The following is a 19,555-nucleotide window of genomic DNA, read 5'->3' as shown; positions in this document are numbered from 1 at the left end:
TTTGGGCACTGTGCCACTGCTGTCCAGTGCCACAGTGTGAGTGCTCTCTACTGTAAATTGATGTATTGATTAGTGGTTCCATGATTGGATATTTAGTTTGCTTGTCAGTCCCTAGTACAGTGCACTGAGTGTGCCCAGGGCATGTTAATCCAAATGCTGCTGGTGGGCTTGCAGCACTGGTTGTGCCACCCACGGAAACGGCCTGATAAAATGTGTCTAAGGTCTGCCATTGAAGAGCCTGCCTGCGGTCTGGTACTGTCATGCTGACTGGGCAAGTGCACCCACTTGCCAGTCCCTAAACCTTCCCTTTTCTTCATATTAGTCTCCCCTATGGTAGGCCCAAGGGCAGGGTGCATTGTAAGTATAAGGTAGGACAAGCCCTGATGTGTGTGGCATATCCTAATAGTGAATTACAGCCATTTTCGTGTTTCTCTATTACAAGGCTACCTATTCTCCATAGGCTAGATTGGGCTGCTGGATTGTTACATGTTTATAATCCTAGCAGACTCAGAGAACATGATAACAATTCGAATTTTACATGCCTCGACTCAGAATAATAAAATGCATCTTTTAGTAAAGTTTATTTTAATATTCTGTGTTTGCAAATACCACTTTTAGAAAGTAGGTATTTGCTTGCCTAACCATTTGAGACCCCCTCTGCTAGGTTGTGTATTGCTTGTCTGGGTTTGTGTGTGACGGGACTGGGGAATTCTGGGAACAGACTGGGGCAGCCCGGTGGTGAATAGGGAGATCTGCAACCAGATGGGAGGGAGGAGTTGCACCTGGGACCTGAATAGGACTGTGCCCGCCCACCACAGTGCTGGCTCCACCCCCTGTGGTGTGTCTGATGTCTCTGCCCTGCACACTGAAAGAAGAGAAGGAAGACTGTCAACAAAGTGCTCCTGGACTGTACTTGCCTTCCACAATGCTGGCTCCACCTCCTGTGGGGCGTCTGATGTGCCTGCCCTGTGCTGTGAAAGGGAAGGAGAAGTCTGGTAAACAGAGTGCTTCGGAACTGGCTTGAACTGGGCATAGGCCCCTCTCCCCTCAGAGAACAAAGGATTTTGGGGTATAAGTATTGGGACCCTAATCCCATGAAATTAGATCACTCCTGGAATTGATAAGAAGAAACCTCTGCTGAGGAGAAGGAACCTGAAAAAACTGACGAGAGACTATTCCCAAGCTGAAGTTATGCTTGGGGGATTGGCCTGCAGTAGTTGCCTGGCTGCCTAGAGAGGAGAAAAGACTTTGTGGATGTGACCTTTGCTTTCAACTTGTCCTAAAAAGATCTCCAAGGCTTGGAAGAGAGCTTGCCCCCTGACCGAAGTCCCAGGACCAGTGGACTTCACCAGCCTTTGTGAATTGCTGCTGTTCCAGTGGTTACAGAGGCAGGGAGCTGTGACGGACTCTCACGACTGGCCCGATGTCCTGTTGGCACGCACTGAGCAACGTCCGCCTTGAACAACGCAAGCTCTGCGCTCACTGACTCAGTCTCGATGCTGTCAACGAGCAGTAGCCTGCACCGCGACTGGAAGGACACCGCAACGTGCAACGCCTCACTACACCAACTCGAACTGGTCTGACCCAAGCGTCACTGCTGCTGACTTCGAGTCCTGTGACCGCACCGGAGTTGGGCACCGCCTCGCACACTTCGCAACGCACTGCCCGACTCGCACCGCAGTTCCGACTGACCGAAGCCAGCTCCCGAACTCCGGCTCGAACGCCGCACCGTAAAGCTGGAAGCACCGCAACGAGCAACGTCCGCCCCGAACAACGCCAGCTCTGAGCTCCCTGACGCGGTCAACGAGCCGTAGCCTGCACCGCGACGGAAGGGACACCGTGACCTTCAACGCTTTCTTTTTGTACACCGCGACGATCCCCGGAACCGGCTCGCACATCTGTGCCGGCAGCCTCAAGGAAAAGGTACTGTGTTTGAGTCTGTTGACATTTGAGTGGGCCCGGACCGCCGTGGTCCGCTGGATTTGTTAGACTCTGTGTTCTTTCAGCACGCCGTAGCCGGACAAGGCTACCGACTCGCACAGAACTTTGATTTACACCTTTTTATCCAGAACTCTTGAAATGTAATAGTACTGTGGATTCTTTCTGACGTTTATTGGTCTTGTGATAATTCTATATAAAGTATACTTATTTTTTTATATAAAACCTTGTGTTGTGTCCATTTGTAGTGTTGTCACTGTATGTGGTCACAAATGCTTAACTTATATCGCCTCTGAACTAGCCTTGACTGCTCACGCCACTCCGCCTAGAGGGTGAGCAGGGGTTATTTTTAGAGGGCAATTCCCTTGTCCTGACTAGAGGAAAGGGTCCCTGCTTGGCACAAGTACCTACCTGCGCCAACCAGAGACCCCCAATTCTAACAGCCTCCCTATCATCTATATCTCTTCTGGACTACAACGGGCTTTTCACAATTAGTAGAAGCTAGAAGATATTCAACCCACTCTTGGAGGTGGGCAGTTCTGCTCCGCTGTCTATGTCCAAACCATCCTCTCACCTGGCGGACCCCTCCCTGCCTCTCTGGCAAAAAAACTCAACCACGCTCTAACCCACATCTGAACTAAGATTATAAACAGACTGCCTCAAGCTTGGTCAAGTCACACTACTACTAAAAAAACAACTGGAAACAGATCCGAACAACCTTAATTTCAGACCCGTCTCCAATCTCCCCTTCCTAGCTAAAACGCTAGAGAAATGTGTTCTCTCCCAAGTAAGCCAACACATAGACAACAACAATTTCCTGAACCCTCATCAAACAGGGATGCAGCAGGGAAACGGCTATTCTGGATATAGTAGATGACCTTCACAAATCCCTGGATACAGACCGATGCTGCCTGCTGATACTGCTAGACATATCGGGCGACCTTTAACAAGGTCGGCCACAAACTTCTTCTAGATTCCCTCCAAAAAATTATCTGCGCTGATGGGGTGGTCCTATGCTGGTTTACAGAACTGCTCTCAAATGGATAGAAATAATCAATTGGACCTCTGACACAACAGCAATTACCCGTGGTGTCCCCCGAGGCTCTGTTCTCATGCCTACACTCTTCAATATCTACATGGAGCCCCTCACCGTCATTCTCAATGAAGTATCTATATGAAGATGAAACTCAGCTTTATATGGAAATCTTTAGTTACAAGCTGAGGAGAGAATAAGGGAATTCAGCACTCAATACGGTGTACAAATATTAATATGTAAATGCCAGTTTGTGAGGTGCTCAAAAAAATGGAGGGATGTCATCACAGCATCCCTTAAACAAAGAGTATTAAACAATTAGCTCAAACCTCTAAGCACACCAATTGTGTACAAAAAACAGTAATATGAGTCATCCAGACGTTAACATTTTTGCAGTTTTTTTTTTATTAGTACAGTCCTCAGCCTGCCAACATGTGTTTTGTCAGTGGGCAATTCGCCCCTCTACTTCCTTAGGGCTGGAAAGATTAAAAACTCAACTTACACAGACATCTTGTGTATATATTTGGAGCATTACACTCTGTGCCAATGTTAACTGATGCTTGCTAAATTTTACAGAGCACAGTAAGTGATGAAAACCCATGCTTCTCTTCATCATAAAAGCCACACTTTCCATAATCAACATTTAACATAAAAGGCACAGTTATTTCCATGTGACTCATTAACCATTTCTTATATAGATTGCCAGTACAACCTGGAAGTTGTAATTTAGAGAACTGTAGTCGCTAAAAGGCTGGCAGCTTTAAAAAGGGCCGTACCACCGTTCCATATGCAGTGTCTGCCTCGGTTGTTTAAAAAAAAAATATTTTTATGTGTTCAAATTGATTTTTTTAATTCTTAATCCTATCTTTAAAGTGTTTCAGCATAGTGTTGGACTGGCAGGAATAACTGAACAGTTAGATGTACCCCGATATAACTATTGGCGTCTTTTACACAGAATCACTGTACCTCTATTATTGCTGTGCAAGACCTCTCAGACTGTTCTGTTCAGTGGCCTAAAACATGTTTTTATGAAGCTGTTACATAGAGTTTGATGTATCGTATTTTCTGACATTTTGTACTTTTTTATGCTTTTCAGCAGTATCCTGCAACTAATCAGTTGTCGTCATCTTTAGGAGGATTGAGTCTTCAAAGTTCTCAACAGCCAGAATGCTTGAGACCAGTCAACCTTACTCAAGAGAGAAACATTCTGCCTATTTCTCCTCTTGAAGCACCTGTCCCCAACTTGAATCCTGATCTTAAGAAATTAAACTGCAGCTCTCAGTAGGTACCCTATTTTGTGATAGTAAAGTGGACAGCATATATTGGACAAAGAGGTGCATTGTTTGCATTTTCATAATGAATCTGTCAATTCAAATGATAGTAGAGATTCCATATGTGGAAGGAAAACTTACTTTGTAACCTTCTCTGCTACTGTTGGTAAGAGGGCTGTATAAAGATATTCTATATATGTTTAAAGTGCAACTTTCTGTGTAATGCTGTAAGAAAAAAACGTTTTTTCACTAAAGTCACCGCATTTGGAAGGCTTGGATGGCATATCTCACTGCAAATTAGTGTTTATCATCCTCCGATTTGGACTGTGTTTCTGTGTTATTGTCTAGCTGGAAGTAAGCTACCATTCTAGTTGCATGTATCACAACTTATGATTAGGCAATTAAACGTACATTCTACAATACATGTGGAATTCTTATTTCAAAATGACTTCTTTGTTAATGACATTATTTTCTAAATGTTTAGCGAAAAGGCCATGTGTGATAAAAAAAAATGTGTTGCTGTACAGCACTCGTTTACAAAGGCTATGTTCACAAAATGTGTCTTTAAATACTTAGGTGCCATTTTATGTGTTTCTCTAATTTACCTTGATCGAATTCTATTTCTCGGTTTGCCTTGCTGACGTTCCACAAACTTTGCCAAATTTGTATTCATGTATTTATTTCAAAATTCATAAAACTGTGCACCATGATCTTATGGTATTTGAGTGGGTCATATAAAACTAGTTTTTACATACAACAGATCATAACAAAAGAGCACCACATAGATTCGCCATAGGAAACGTTTAGCCAACTGAAATATAAGAGGACAGAACAGAAGCGCAGATCTGCGCTTAGAGCTTGGTTTGAGTTCAGAAGAAAGTGATTTAGAAACTGGCGAAAAAGGAGGAGTTTTAAGGTACTTTCAGATTGTGATAAGAGTGGGGTTCTATCTGAAAACGAAGGGGAGGGGTGGAGAACTCTAGTTGGTGGTAGTAGTAGCACCGGTGAAGGATTCTGTTAAGGCAATGTTGTTTTGAATTTGCATATTTTAAGTTGAGAAGAATTTCTGATTCAGAGACTTCTCAGACCACCAGTAATTAAGAGCAATTCTATCAGGTAAGGAGGGTTGGTGTTGTGGATATCTTTGTAAACCAAGCAGAAGAGTTTTAAGTGTTTCCTACAATGATGAGTGGCCAGTGAAGGTAGTGCAGTATGGGGGTGTAAACGCAGTTGCCTGATGTGGCAGCAAGCGCTGGCCACTAAATGTTGTACTAATGAGTTTTGCAGTGGATGACTGGAGGCCGTCTGCAAGTATGGCATTCACAAAAGCAAGTTTAGTAGTAAGTAGTAATAAGCTTTATTTCGATATAAAAACATATCATAAAAGCAGAACATCATAACATAAAAACAATTTAGCAGTAATCAAAACAAAGCAACTTACAGTTCATTTTATCGTTAAAAACATCTCATCGTTTACACGAGAAAAGCATTAAATAGATAAGGATAAGAGGGGACACTTTATTGGATCGTCAGTTGTCTAGCAGTTCTTATGCGCCAAGCCCAGCCTAGGAATTTTGCCAAACAAATAGCAAAAAAAGGTCTAGCATCTGAAAGCAGTATTCTTATAGCTTCCATATGTGAGCGAGTTCCCAGGCTCCTACAGAGAGGCTTCAAGCACCTCCGTCTAGGGGCCACATAGGCTCTACACTCAAACAACAAGTGTGCAACAGCTTCAACTTTTAGCTCACAGAATGGGCAGTAGGGTACAGTTTGCAGGGGTGGTTTCCAGGTAGAAGTAAACTGGCATAAAGGTAAAACCCCGACCCTGAATTTAAAATACAATGCCCTGTCGTGTGAACTGTAGATCAGATCCAAATATGGTTCCCTAACGGGGATGTCTTTGACCATCAAGAAATTGGCAACAGATTTTGGATGATTTGATTTGCCTACTCTCTCATTGTCCACCCATGACCAATAGGCCTTCTTCAGATCTTGTTTAGGAGGTGCTGTTTTATTTTCCCACGCAGCTCCTAGACCCAGCATGTACAGAACCCTCTTGACCTCCCTGAGCCAGGCGACCTTGTGCCAACCAGGTAAGGACAGTACATCTTTTAGGGCGTCTGCATAGCTGTGGAGTTCGGGGACATTCCAAATTCTGGACCATAGTAATAGGGGGCGTAGTTTAGCTTGCTCACAGATTGGGCGGGTACCTGCGTCGAGCAAAAGGGGGATTGTGGGAGTGCTCTGGGGTAGCCTCATCAGATCTTTATGAAATTTATTTTCTAAGTGGGCCAAGGTGTCCACTCTCTGGGTACCCCAAAGTCCTGCGCCGTACAGTGCTGCACTCACAACCCTACCCCTGTAAATATCGAGAAGTGCCCCAATAGGTTTTATGGAGGAAGCACGCTGTTCTTTAAGTAAAGCACCAACAACCCTCTTATGGGTTAGAAACACTTTTTGGTGGTTCGCCTTCCAGCTCATGCTATCACTAAGACGTATGCCCAGATAGTCAAATTCTTTGACTCGTTCTAATGTGACAGAGTCTAGAGCGGGGGGTTTGACAGATTTCTTAGGGGGGTTGAGGACAAGAAATTTGGTCTTACTAATGTTTATGGCCAATCCCCTGGTGTCACAGAAGGCCTTAAAGCTGGAAAGTAATGACTGTATGCCTGCAGGTGATTTCGAAATCAGAAGGGTGTCATCCGCAAACAGGAGCGTCGGGATTTTCCTTCCAGCCAGGGATGGTGCATCTGCAGGATGTTGGAGGAGGTGCTCCACCACTCCGTTGACGTAAAGCGAGAACAGAGTGGGGGCAAGCACACACCCCTGGCGGACGCCCCTGTCTACTGGGATACGCAGTGTTTTTTCTCCCTGGGCACCCCATCTGATTTGGGCAAAATTATTGTCATGAAATTTTATGAGCAAGGCCAGCAAGTAGGGAGGTAGACCTAACCCATCGAGGACCTTCCACAATAATGCTCGTGGGACCAGGTCGAAGGCTGTTTTTAAGTCTATAAAGACTAAGTATAAGCTGCCCCCTCCTAGCACCACTACTTTCCAATAGAGCATTAAAAGGCGGAATGTCTGCTCAATGGTGCCTGTCCCCGTTCTAAAACCCGCTTGGAAATCAGACAGTATCTGATTTTCGTCCACCCACTCCAGAATCCTGCCCAGTACCACTTTCCCCGCTACCTTTTGCGTCGAATCCAACAAACTGATGGGGCGATAATTAGCTGGGTCTTCCCTGCAGCCTTTCTTGAAAATGGGGACAACTTCAGCGCCCCTCCAAGAGTCAGGGAAAGACCCCCCCAACATAACCTCATTGAGAAGTGCAGCAATTAATCTACTCCAGAATAGGGGATTACTTTTTATCAAATCGCCCGGAATCCCATCAGGGCCTGCCGCTTTGTTAGGAACAATACACCTAATTGCCTTCTCTACTTCCAAGGTGGTAAATAAGCCTTCATTTGGTGGGAGATCTGTGGGGCTGGGCAGTGGGACCAGGTCTGATTGTGGAGGCCCTGTTGGAGCCGAATACAATTTCGAAAAATGGGCAAACCAAGCATCGCCAGGGATATTACAAGTCAATTGTTGGTCAATGGGCTTTTCTCTTGATCTTAGCAAGTCCCAGAACCCCTTAGCATCTTTCCTTGTGCTCGCCTCCATTAGATCGCGCCAAAAGTTGAAATCATATGTCTGCTTGGCCTCGGTCACAAATTTTCTATAAAGTTTCCTTGCAGACCTGATGTTAGCTTGATCTTTTCCTTTCACTGCCGCAACAAGATCACCCTTAGCAATCCGACATTTAGATGTGAACCACTTTTCGCTTGTTCTAGGAGCTCCTTTTGAAGCGGTTCTGGAGCTGGGTTTGGGAATGATGAACAGCCCACTTAGTGCCGTTATAGTCTCTGTAAATAACGATAAGACCATCTTGCTAATGGCATTTGTGATGTCAAGCCGAGGTTCAGCCTCTGATAAAATGATTCCGGCTTGTGTCATCCTTGCCTCATCTGCTGAGACTCTTGCCCATTTCAGACGTCTGCCACAGTTTGAGGGAAGAATCTCTTTTGAAGCTTTCCATGTCTGGTCAGGAATTTCTTGAGTCCCAGTTTGCCAAGGGACAAAGATAGTTTGGGCAAGAGGGTTGTGGTCGCTATCACAGGTCTCTATAACCTCCATGTCGTGATGGTATGGCCAGAGGTTATAGTTGAGCATGATAAAGTCAATTCTGGATGAGTGACCCGTCCTATTGTATGTATGGGCACCCATGGGATCTGATTTAGAACGCCCATTCGTTGCTCTCAGGTTGTACTCCATGCAAAGAGCGTTTATATCAATCGCATTTTGTGTCCATTTAGGGATCGGCTCAAGGTTCAAGATAGGGATACCCCTCCTGTTATCCTCGTCATTGGTATCCAGAATGTCTTCTTTAGCTAAAGGCTCAAAACAGCAGTTAAAATCGCCTGCTAGGAGGACAAGGGAATCAGCGTCGCAGGCAGCCAAGTTGTTGCTTAAGCCTAGTGAATTTAAAGATCCTCCACTCCTGTTGCCCCTTAGGTAGAGATTAAATAGTTCTAATTTCCTTCCCCCTTTGTAGCGTAGTGATATCCATTGAAGGTCAGATGTTTGAGTGGTCCTTTGGGAAACACTAAGATCTAATGCTATGTTGATCCAAATAAGAAGACCGCCGGACGGGCGTCCTTTAGAACCTTGGTGATGTACAGCCGGGACATAGAAGGTCGAAAAACCCACTCTATGTCTTGGTTCCTGGCACCATGTTTCCTGTAGCAAACAAATGTCATAAGGTGCCAGGAAGGTATTCCATTCCGGGATATCAAAGTTGCGTGCAAGACCAGCCACATTCCAGCTTAGGATCTTCAGTAAAGGTTCACCAGATGTAAGGTTTTTAGGTGAGTGGATAAGTAAAGGAGGGTTTACCACAGCCGGTACAGTTGTTCTTGGAAGAATCTCAGTCTGGAGAAAAGCTGGGGTTGCGGCTCTATCAGGCGGGTCGATCTCCATTGAGTTAGTTTGTGCAGGAGGAGGGGGGATCGAGCAGAATAGATCTGTCCTCATTTCGACTCTTTTGCAATCTAGAGTAATCACTTTAGTTGGTTCCATGTCACGGGGCAAGCTGTTCAGGAGCCCGCCTTGGCTCGTTAGAAGGCCGTGGGTTAGATTTCCAACGATGTCTACATCCTGAAGTGTCGTTGCTTTTTCTAGTTGTGGGCAGACGGGGAACATAGAGAGTCAATCGACCTCCTCTAGGCCACCAAATCTATTGTAAGTTGAGAGGCCATTCCAGTGTAAAAGAGTATTCTTTTGCCTCATAGGATGGGTGTTCCATGGGTGGTGCTGCACCAAAGACCAGTTATCAGCTTGGGTATGGGCTTGACGTGGGGGGTAAAAATAGGATAGCGGCCTTGGTATGACTAAGGATTCTTCGCTGGTTGGCCAGGAACAGATGTGGTGTGCCGTGTGTGGGTCCTCGAAAGTCACAACTACACAATCCCGTGGCTTAGATTTCTTTGTTGGACCCACCCAGGGTGTTCTACGGACCATCATTACTCGGCTTCTTCTACCATTGGGAATCGGCCTATTGACGTTGAGCCAATGCATAATTTTATTTTTCAATGACCAGTGGTTTTCGTGTTGGTCAATGTCAATCACAGGAACGCCTGTCAACACGACCACGTAGTCATTGGCCTCTGGGGGAAGGTCTATGTAGCCTCCTCTAAAATTATCTTTTGGACGAGGGGCCTGGGTTTCAACAGGGTGGGGTCTAGTAAGTACTCCCGGTTTTGAATTTGCTTTATGAGGCTTGGAGTTCCGTATGGGAATCTGTGGTTTGGAGGCCTGAGGTTTAGCGGTTATGGAAACTTGGTCCACGGCCACAGTCCTCGGTTTAGGAACAGGCCTTGCAGCAACAGGCGCTGGTAGGGGGTGCTGCTCAGCTTGCGAAACGGGAGCTGACGAATGTGGGTCAGTTGGGGACAAGCCCTGATTTTCAAGACTTCTCAGGCCGAGAGTGGCCAGAGCAATAATGCTCTTCTCCATCTCGAGTAGATTGTTTTCTATCCTCGACAATCTTAAGTCTAGTGGTGAGAGAAGTTTTTTTAATGTTTCCCAGACTTGGTCTATAAATTCCTTATCATTCCTACCCAGGTCCTGTGCCTGCGCGCCCCCATCTTCTAGGGTGGTAGTTGCTAGACCCTCTCCCTTGCTTTGGCATGATGGCTGTGTGCTCGAGGAACATTCAGGTAAAACATTACATGCCGGAGCGTTAGTCGCTGTCAGGTGATGAGAGACTGCCACTTTTGCCTTTTTACGTGAATAGGCTGAGCGTGATTGGCGTTTTCTTTTAGGTTGTGTACCACTAACGCAAGAAGTCATTGGGAATACTTGGGGAGGTGGATTGAGGGTAGGAGTCTGGGCATGAGAAGGTGCAGGGCAATTTGTCTCTTCTACAATACGTAGTTGCTCTAAGGGCGGAGTGAAGGTAGGAAGGATAGGGGGCTGGTGTACATCGACCTGAGTGATGATACTATTTGGGCGGACCGGGCGTTCTGGAGTAACAGAAGAGGCTATATGGCCTAAGGATGATTTTTTTGAAAGAGCAATTACTTGGGACAACCTTCGTGCGGCTACTAATTCTAGAGATACCCGGGTTTGAAGTTTAGATATTTCTTCATCTATGGCTATATTTGTGCGGGTAATGAAGTCGTCCATGGGGCCACAGATTTGTGTACCACCTTTGGAGGCCTTGCTGCGTGTCACCCTAGTGCTCATGGTGCTTAAGGTGGAAAAAGGGTCGTCACTCAACGTACTAATTAGGATGTTACAGTTTGAGCTAGCCTATCTCAGCACAACGATACAATAAGCAGGTTGGGAGCGATAAGGGGGGTGGGCCAGGGCCGTCCGCTGCCGTCCTCGAACGGCCTCAAACGGCCCGCTCTTTGCCCGGTCTTAGCCCCGGTGTTTGCCCCGTGCGCGTCCCGCATGCGCGTTCGGATGCCTGCTTATCAGTGTTTTTGCAGGTGGAGGGGGCGGGAAGAGGACCAGCTGCGGCCAATCAGCGCCGCTGGGCACGCTGGTCCTCGCAGTCCCGCCTCTCTGCTGAAGGTCCCTCTGTTGTGACCCTTGGGTTTCATTGGTGCTCAAAAGCACGTCCTGGAGCCGGGGCTGGATCCCCCGCAAAAGTCTCAAGCCTTCGAGCGGCGCCCGCGGAGCGGGAGCCGCGAGGCGTGGTGGCAAAGTGGCCGGAAAGGTCGCTGGCAGGCAGGCAGGTGAACGGAAGCAGCGCTCCCACAGGGTCGGCTTTGGTATCCCAGGCAGCACCCAGGCAGCACTCGCACTGCGCTGTTTTTGCAGGTGGAGGGGGCGGGAAGAGGACCAGCTGCGGCCAATCAGCGCCGCTGGGCACGCTGGTCCTCGCAGTCCCGCCTCTCTGCTGAAGGTCCCTCTGTTGTGACCCTTGGGTTTCGTTGGTGCTCAAAAGCACGTCCTGGAGCCGGGGCTGGATCCCCCGCAAAAGTCTCAAGCCTTCGAGCGGCGCCCGCGGAGCGGGAGCCGCGAGGCGTGGTGGCAAAGTGGCCGGAAAGGTCGCTGGCAGGCAGGCAGGTGAACGGAAGCAGTGCTCCCACAGGGTCGGCTTTGGTATCCCAGGCAGCACCCCAAGTTTAGAGAATGCCCACCCCAATGGATTTTACCATGGATGAGAGCGAAGGAGCGAAACTATTGTTCAGAAAAGAGAAAATGTGCACTTGCGAGAGGGTGTCGAAAGAAGGAACTGAGTTTTCTGGGGTTTTAAAATGAAGCAGCAGTGTAGGTAAGGAACATTTTTGTTTTAAAAATAAAATGGTGGAGCAAAAGTAAAATAAACCTCCTCAATCTAACCACTCTTCACTTTTTATTTATGGACTTGTAAAGCACATCTGTCAATCCTAGGCAGCAGGACGCTATAACATGGACACAAGAAGAGAAAACCAGAAGGAAAAGGACAGTAGACAGCAAAAATTTGCATAAAAGAAAACTTTCTAGCTTCTTGTGAAAAAGAGTGCTGGATAGTCTATTGGAGGTCAGTTGTATGGCCCAGAAATCTAAAGGATCTTCTTGTACATCGTTTCTGCATTTAGCAAGACATCTGGACTACGAAGCGGACCCTGATCTAAGGGATCCAGCCAGCGGGATTATAAACAATTAAAGAGGGAAGCAGTTTAGGGATTTTGTTGTCGAAGGCACACGGAATCAAACAAAGCGGTTTAAACCAATTCTTAACCGTAAGCTAGTGCAGGGGACTGCCTGGTGTTGGAAAAGCGATCATACACCGAAAGACCGACTAAATTATACACTGAAATGTTTGGGTTCTTTGTACATTAGAAATCTGGTAATTTGGGAGACCTACATTTAGGGCTTTCCTATAGGCTAAGTGAGAGTATAGTGTTGCAAGGTAGAGGCGTGAGATGTTTCCTCAGGGTTTTCAGCTGAAGAAAGCAAATAATCCAAGTGATTTAAAAAAAGAATTGTTTAAACCTGAGCCTTGAGTGAGACGACTTGGTCAACCTAGAAGGTAGGATTCTTCACTGTGGTAGCAAACGAGAGAGGGTTTCCCATGGAGGAAGGCTAAAATGACCGAGTGCAGAGACTCTTCAGTTATCAAAATTAGGGTTCTCAGATCACATGAGGAAGTTGGCTGCCATCCTATCAGCCGACAGATGGTCTGTGCTGGGTAGTTCATTATTGGATGATTCATTATTGAATGCAATGAGGAGTTGTGTGTCCTCGGGGTATGACAGTACCTGGAGTCCAAAGCTCATAATCAACTCCCTGAGTGGCTGTACATGAATTTTTTAAAGATGATGAGAGAGTGGCCCTGCATCCCAGTGGCTAGTCTTTAGAGCGAAAAGGGAACAAGGCTTCAGTTTTGAGCAGCCTGACAGGAAGAGATGAGCCAGACCTGAGCACTCTGTCAGACGGGCTCCACCAACCCATCTATGGTCGAGAAGACTAGAATGGGCAAATGCATCAAAGACCAACTGCACACGGGGCAAATAGCAAGAGGCTGGCAGGGGAGGCAGAGATCATCAGAGTATTGAAAGAAGTCAAGAGCTACTACCAAAGTTGTCTCTCTACCTAAAGCTAGAATCCAGTCCAGAAAGCCCATGCTTTCACAATCTTGCAATACACTTAGCAAGAAAGAGACCTATGAGTTTGCTAAAGGACAGAAGAAGAAGAGTAATGGGCCTTTAGTTATTTCTGTCCCTTGGACCTTGGCATCCACTTTTTTATTAAAACAATAAAAACCCAGCACCTGCTTTAAGTCAAGAGAACTTTGATGGCCTTGTCGAGAGCTGGTGTTGAAAACTGGGGCCAGTGGTTTTAAGATGACAGAGAGGGAAGGATTATCAAGAAAGCCTGATTTGAGTTTGTTTATGACTACAAGGACTTCAGATTGGGATACAGCAGAAGCTTTCAGATGTTAGTCGATGGGAGTACCTCTTAGCTAATCTCCTCTTTTCATAACTTGTATATATATTTACATATCTGAAGAAAGCGTTGGTGTTCCGTTAAACAAATGAGCCATGGTAGTAGTGCTTTTACTGTTTATTTTAGGGGACAGTTTTTTGTGTGCAGAAAACGTAGAGGAAACTACCACCCCTACTGTGAATAAGACCCATGAGGAGTTGAAATGCCCTTTCTGCAGTAAAATGAACTGTGAAGCCACTTCTGGGTCACTCATTTGGGATGTGGAAAGCTTTTATTATCTTTATAGGGGGCTCTGGACTGCCTGTTACAAGTCCCAGTTTTCAAGCAGGAAGCTCTGCATCCAACTCATAGAGCTGGAATGTCTGTCTATCTATCTGTTAAAGGGATGTTAATTAGGTGAAAATGTCAGTTAAAACATACGTTTTTCTGTTGTTTTTTTTAAACTGATTTTATTTATCAAATGACAATATGAAGCAGCGCTCTGTAACCCAGAGACGTCTGCACGATCAAGATTCAGAATTATGACTTTGACTTTTCACAAAGGAATGTAAGGAGAAAATAAGAGCAATACCGATGGAATATGTCAAATGAACCCCCAACTCCCCTCTCCCCCATCGCACTAACAGCCTCGTAGATAACAGCCTAGCTGTACATTATGCTTCATTACCACTCGCCCCAGGAACTGAAATACTAAAGAACAACGTCCTGCACCAGCGAGGAATCATCAATCCGGGTGGAAGTGCCCCGTTGCAGCAACCGGCTCAAGTAGCAGGCCCGATAGTCTGCCCAACACTTCCACACTGTAAAGTGCTTCTGCGGGCACCCTCTTGAAATGAAAATGGGAAGTTCCAGGCCCATGCATAAGTCCAGTCCCTTCTTCCATGTTGATACCAAAGGTGCCTTCCATGCCTTAGCAATATCCCTTTTAGCTAAGGTAAACCCCAAAAGCATAAGATGACGTCCATAGACTTTGCCCACTGTTCCATCCATAACATGTAAAAGCACCTGTTTCGGCAAATGGGGTGAGTCCCAGCCCAGCACTTCAGAGAGACAAGTCACCACCCCTTTCCAAGACCGTGACAAAGAGAGACCATACCAAATCGTGTGCCCATGGAGTCCCCTCCTCCCGCTCGCATCTAAGACATAGAGGTGAGGCCACCAATCCCGCCCTCCACAGCCGGACCCGCATAAAATACTTGGCACAAATATTCAAGCTGAACCAGGCGCAGCCGCACCGCTATGGCCGCCACCCGGGGAGAGGCCAGTGTCTCGGTCCAGTCCCCTTCATCAAGTGGACCTACATCATCTTCCCAGTCCCCTCTGAACTTCAGTAGTGTGGGGGAGTTGTGAGTCACCAGGGTTTGGTAAATCTTAGGAATTTCATGATTTTGGAGGTCCCACATAAAACCCTACGCTTCTATTGGGCTAAACTCCGCAATGACTCCAGGCCCTCTAAGCTAGGGGAAAAGGCGTGCCGAAACTGTAAATATTTATAGAATTGGGGTTTTGGCATCTGAAAATTCCTCTGTAGGTCTTGAAAGGACCCCGGGGTCACCCCCGCATGACATCCCCCAGGGTAGAGATATCGAAGTTGTCCCATCCACGGATCTCTGACAGCATAGCTAATTGCGGCATGCGACCATTCTTCCAAATCGGGGGGTCTCCTGTGTCAGTGTATTCCACCACCCCATCCTCCTCAAGGCTTGTTGCCAGAGTTGAAAGACCACCTGTGTTGCCAACGGCAGAGATCTACGCACTGGTGCAGAATCGTATGAAGAGATCACCCATAAGGCGCCGCTCCACAGCATATGCAGGGTCATCTCTATTCCTATACCACCACTCATTCAAGACAGGCAAGTGTGAGGCCATGTAATACGATAAAACATACATTGTTTTAAACGAGAAAAAAAACCTGTGAAATACACCAGTTATAGTCATCTCAATTAATTATAATTCATACAGTAAAGTAACTATAACTCGCACCTCTCCATACAGAGTTGCCATTAATGGTAATTTCAAATGTTGAACTGATGTTACCAATGATGTCATAGAACATGTCATCAGTGATGTAATGTGGAAAGCAATTAGCAGTGCAGGGCGACGGCACAATGTACTTTACTGCATAAATTATTGGAGCACGACAGCTGACTGGAAGGAAGGCCCCTTTCTTCAATCAGATAGCTCCATTTTTGATTTTTCGCACCTGCTGTACTTTTGTGAACCTAACTATCCACATACGCAAATATTTTTTAACCTTCATTTCTCAAAAACGACTGTACAGATGTACACCAAATCACAAAAGGCACGCTTTTAGGACCAAGATATAGCTTATTGCCAAATTTGCCGTAATTCCGTTCAGATGTTTTTGCACTATTACTTTTTGGAAAAAAAATCCTAGGAAAATGCATGGGGATTTTGCATTTTGGGGCTCCCCCCTTTTTCTCAGCCCCCACTAGACAGATCCCACTCAAAGCCTTCCAGTCGAAAGAAAGAAAAAATAGGTATGTGAAGATTTATCAAATGGTGCCAGAGTATTAGCAAGCCAAAAAATGCTTTTCTTATTGAATTGCATACCTAACTATAACTACTCTGTGTCTACTGCCACTGGGTAAGGAGAAAACAAATCTCTCTTCCCTCCCCCACCCCCGCCGGCAAATAAATCTCCCCCAGCCTCCCGACTCCCAGCATTCACCTTGCCTCTTGGCGGGTGCATCTAGCTAGATTTTCTTTATTTAAAAAAAGTTTTGGGCCAAGACACTCAATACTCCCATACTGTAGTCAAAAATTCTTGTGACTGGGTTAGGGAGAAATTTCCTTTTCCCACACATCAAATATCCATCTCAGGTATCGAAGATAAATGTCTTGTCAAGGTTGGTGGCCTCCTCTTTTGAGCGAGTGTATTGCGCAGACTAGAAATTTGTAATCTGTATGGCCATGTCTGAACTGGGGTGGCGTGGTGAGCAAAAGAAAACATGGATTTAGGCCCAGATCTCTGTACTGGGGTGAATGTATGACATTGTTCTGCATTCTGTTTATCAACTGTTGTTTTTGCATTCGAAATTTGTAATCTGTAAGGCACCTTTTCTAGTAGTCATTACTTCTGCCAAAATGCTCCTCAAGCTTCTGGAAATCTTGCTATTACCTACAGTTTTATAAAAAAGGATGAAAATCACTTAGTGTTCACACTTAAGGTGATGTTGCATTTTCATTCTGACCAGGTGGTCCCTCTTCTGGTCTCTTTTTGAACAGGCCTCAAATGCAGCTGCTTGGTTGTGCTACATTTTAAAATGCACTTTGTGACTACATTGACAGAACTCAGACATTCTCATCAACTAACCATATGCTTGCGGTCACTTACAAGCAAGTGGAGGCTAGCCAGTAGCAAAATGAGATGGGTGATGGATTGCATTAAGCATGTGTGCCACAAAGTCAACATAAAACTACATTAAAGGTTGCAGTTCTTTCAGGACAAGGCAAAATTGTGGCACAGGCATTTTAACACATATGCTTCTGACTGTGTTATTCCAAAGCAGCTATATTGAGATTCTAGAGAGTCTTCAAGCAGTCTTGTCTGTGCGTTGACATTTAGTCCGATGTGCAAGTCGGATAAACCAGTCTTGAAAAATGAATTTCTTTTCATGTGTCTCCCAGGTATTTTTTTATTTCTGTTCAAGTTTACATGGTTTGTAAAAGATCCATTATTGTTTTTTACTTTTTTTTATTGTTTTCGAAACACAAAATGTTTGCACACCAAACACGACACAGGGCATTGTACCATAAATGCACAAGGTGTTACAAATTTCAAGTTGGACATGATAACAAGAAACCTAAGTGCATGGAAGGACCAAATGTCTCATAAAGGATAGAATCCCTAGAAGCAAGTCATCCATTTGCCCCATATTCTCTTGTACTTCCCCAGGCATCCTTTGCTTGCATATATAGTCTGTTCTGCCAGAGCACAGTAGTTCATACCACAAAGCCATTTGGACATCAAAGGGGTGTTAGTGGCTCTTCTGTATCTCGCAGTATTGCGTCTGGCGATGAAACCTACATGTAATAACAATTTGGCTGCTTCCAATCCATCCCAGACATTGGTTATAACCAGCAAAGCGCATTTGGCATCCAAACCCAGAAGCCCATGACATCCTGTATTGTGGAGTGAACCAGTGCCCTATAAGCCTGGATCTTAGAACATGTCCAAACCATGTGAAAGAAGGTCCCAGTCTCCTTTTCGTACATAGTGCACAATGCAGTAGGAGGTCTACCCATTTTGTACATACTGTTTGGGGTGTAATAGATCCTAAGAAAATATTTTAATTGTATCAAGCGTGATATTGCTGAAATCGCCTGTTTCGTGTTGCCCATATTTGCTGGAATCCAGTCATCATCAGCCAATTCACCCAAGTTAGCTACTCATTCTATCTATTGAGGACTGGAGTGGATCCCAGGAGTTCGCCACCAAGACCCTATAGAAACTTGAAATATCCTTCTTTTCCATACGTGCCAGGATCCATTTGGCCTCTATAGGATTAATATTGGGAAGATGGTATGTGGCATCTTTATGCAAATCAAACTCCAAGCTCAAATCTGCATAAGACTTGATGTGTGGACACCCATTCAACTCCCAATTTGGAAATCTCAATTTTATGTAAAGAGGATCCATGTACTGGGCCACGGTGGTGTCTCTTGTTATCTAGGCCATCTGCCTCAGAGCCCTGTAGCAACACTTCACCAGCAAAGCAGGCTACCGGAGGGAAAGAGAGGGATTTCGGCCATATACATGTGCCAGTACTCACTGACCCTCAAGACAACTAAATTCAAGTTGAATGGCAGGGTCGTCTCTATGCCCAAACTCCCAGTCATTCGCAGGGATCATCTCTGCTGCAGAATAGTAAAGTTGAATATCAGGTATCTCTAAACCCCTACCTTGCGGTGAATGAACACGTTTATTAACAGCCACACGTGACAGCCCTACCCACTCAAAGATAAGAGGAAAAAGGAAACTGAAGACTTTTAAAGAATGAAGTTGGTATGGAGCATGTATAGTTTTGTTAAATTTACAACAGTTGCGGGAGTGAGATCATTTTATACTGTGATTTTTTGCCCTTTATTAAAATGGGAAGTTCACTTCACATCATCAATTGGTTCTTTAACTTCCCCAACAAAGAGAACATATTCAGGTGGGTTTGTGGATGTCCAATTATTTAAAGGGACCATGAGAGCCTCGTAGGGGGAAACTCAGAGCCTCAGGTTCCTCAGGCTTAGTAGAATCAAAATTGATTTTTATGCTAGGTGACCTTAAGGCGAGGGACATCCCCTTAAAACCCTAGTATCTGCACGATGCTGGGAAACGACAACCTTGACCTCTGGAAGTAGATAAGTACATCATCGGCATACAAGACTATACGATCCTCGATAGCACTGCCCTGGTCAGTAGGCATCTTGACGAGTCCACGTCGCCAACGGTTCCATAACCAGAGCAAATAGGAGAGGGGAGAGTGTACAGCACAGTCTCGTCCCCCTCTCTATTGAGAAGGGCCAGAACAAAACTCCATTTATTCTTACTCTAGCCCAATGTAAAGAGCTATATAGTTAGAACCGAAGTTCATTTTGCCAAGGACTTGGTAGAAAAATTAAAGGATTAAAGAAAGAGAAGTTACCTGTTAGTGTAGGTCTCCAAAATTGGCCAATTGTATACATTCATATGTGACCACCATTTTTTCCATATAGATAACTAGTAATCCGATTTCAAAGTAATCCTCTAATAGTAGAAGTGTGTTGCACCAGCAATAAATGACACCGCCAGTCATGGAGATTTTCTTTCCAC

General features: G+C 45.4%; 1 protein-coding gene across 4 annotated transcripts in view; it reads left to right on the top strand.

Moving 5' to 3' along the window:
* SEC24B (SEC24 homolog B, COPII component) overlaps nt 1-19,555 on the top strand; it is a 764,077-nt gene that overhangs the window by 164,573 nt on the left and 579,949 nt on the right. For 2 of the 4 annotated variants that reach the window (XM_086962000.1, XM_086962002.1), the window contains one exon: nt 4,068-4,252. In XM_086962000.1, the coding sequence (XP_086818126.1) occupies nt 4,068-4,252 (185 nt within the window). The remainder of the gene's footprint in view (nt 1-4,067; nt 4,253-19,555) is intronic. The other 2 variants (XM_086962001.1, XM_086962003.1) reach the window with 1 other exon arrangement.

This window comes from Lissotriton vulgaris, chromosome 3_1 (genome assembly GCF_964263255.1).
Source record: "Lissotriton vulgaris chromosome 3_1, aLisVul1.2, whole genome shotgun sequence".
In the NCBI taxonomy this organism is placed as follows: domain Eukaryota; kingdom Metazoa; phylum Chordata; class Amphibia; order Caudata; family Salamandridae; genus Lissotriton; species Lissotriton vulgaris.
This window is presented reverse-complemented; position numbering and strand designations above follow the sequence as displayed.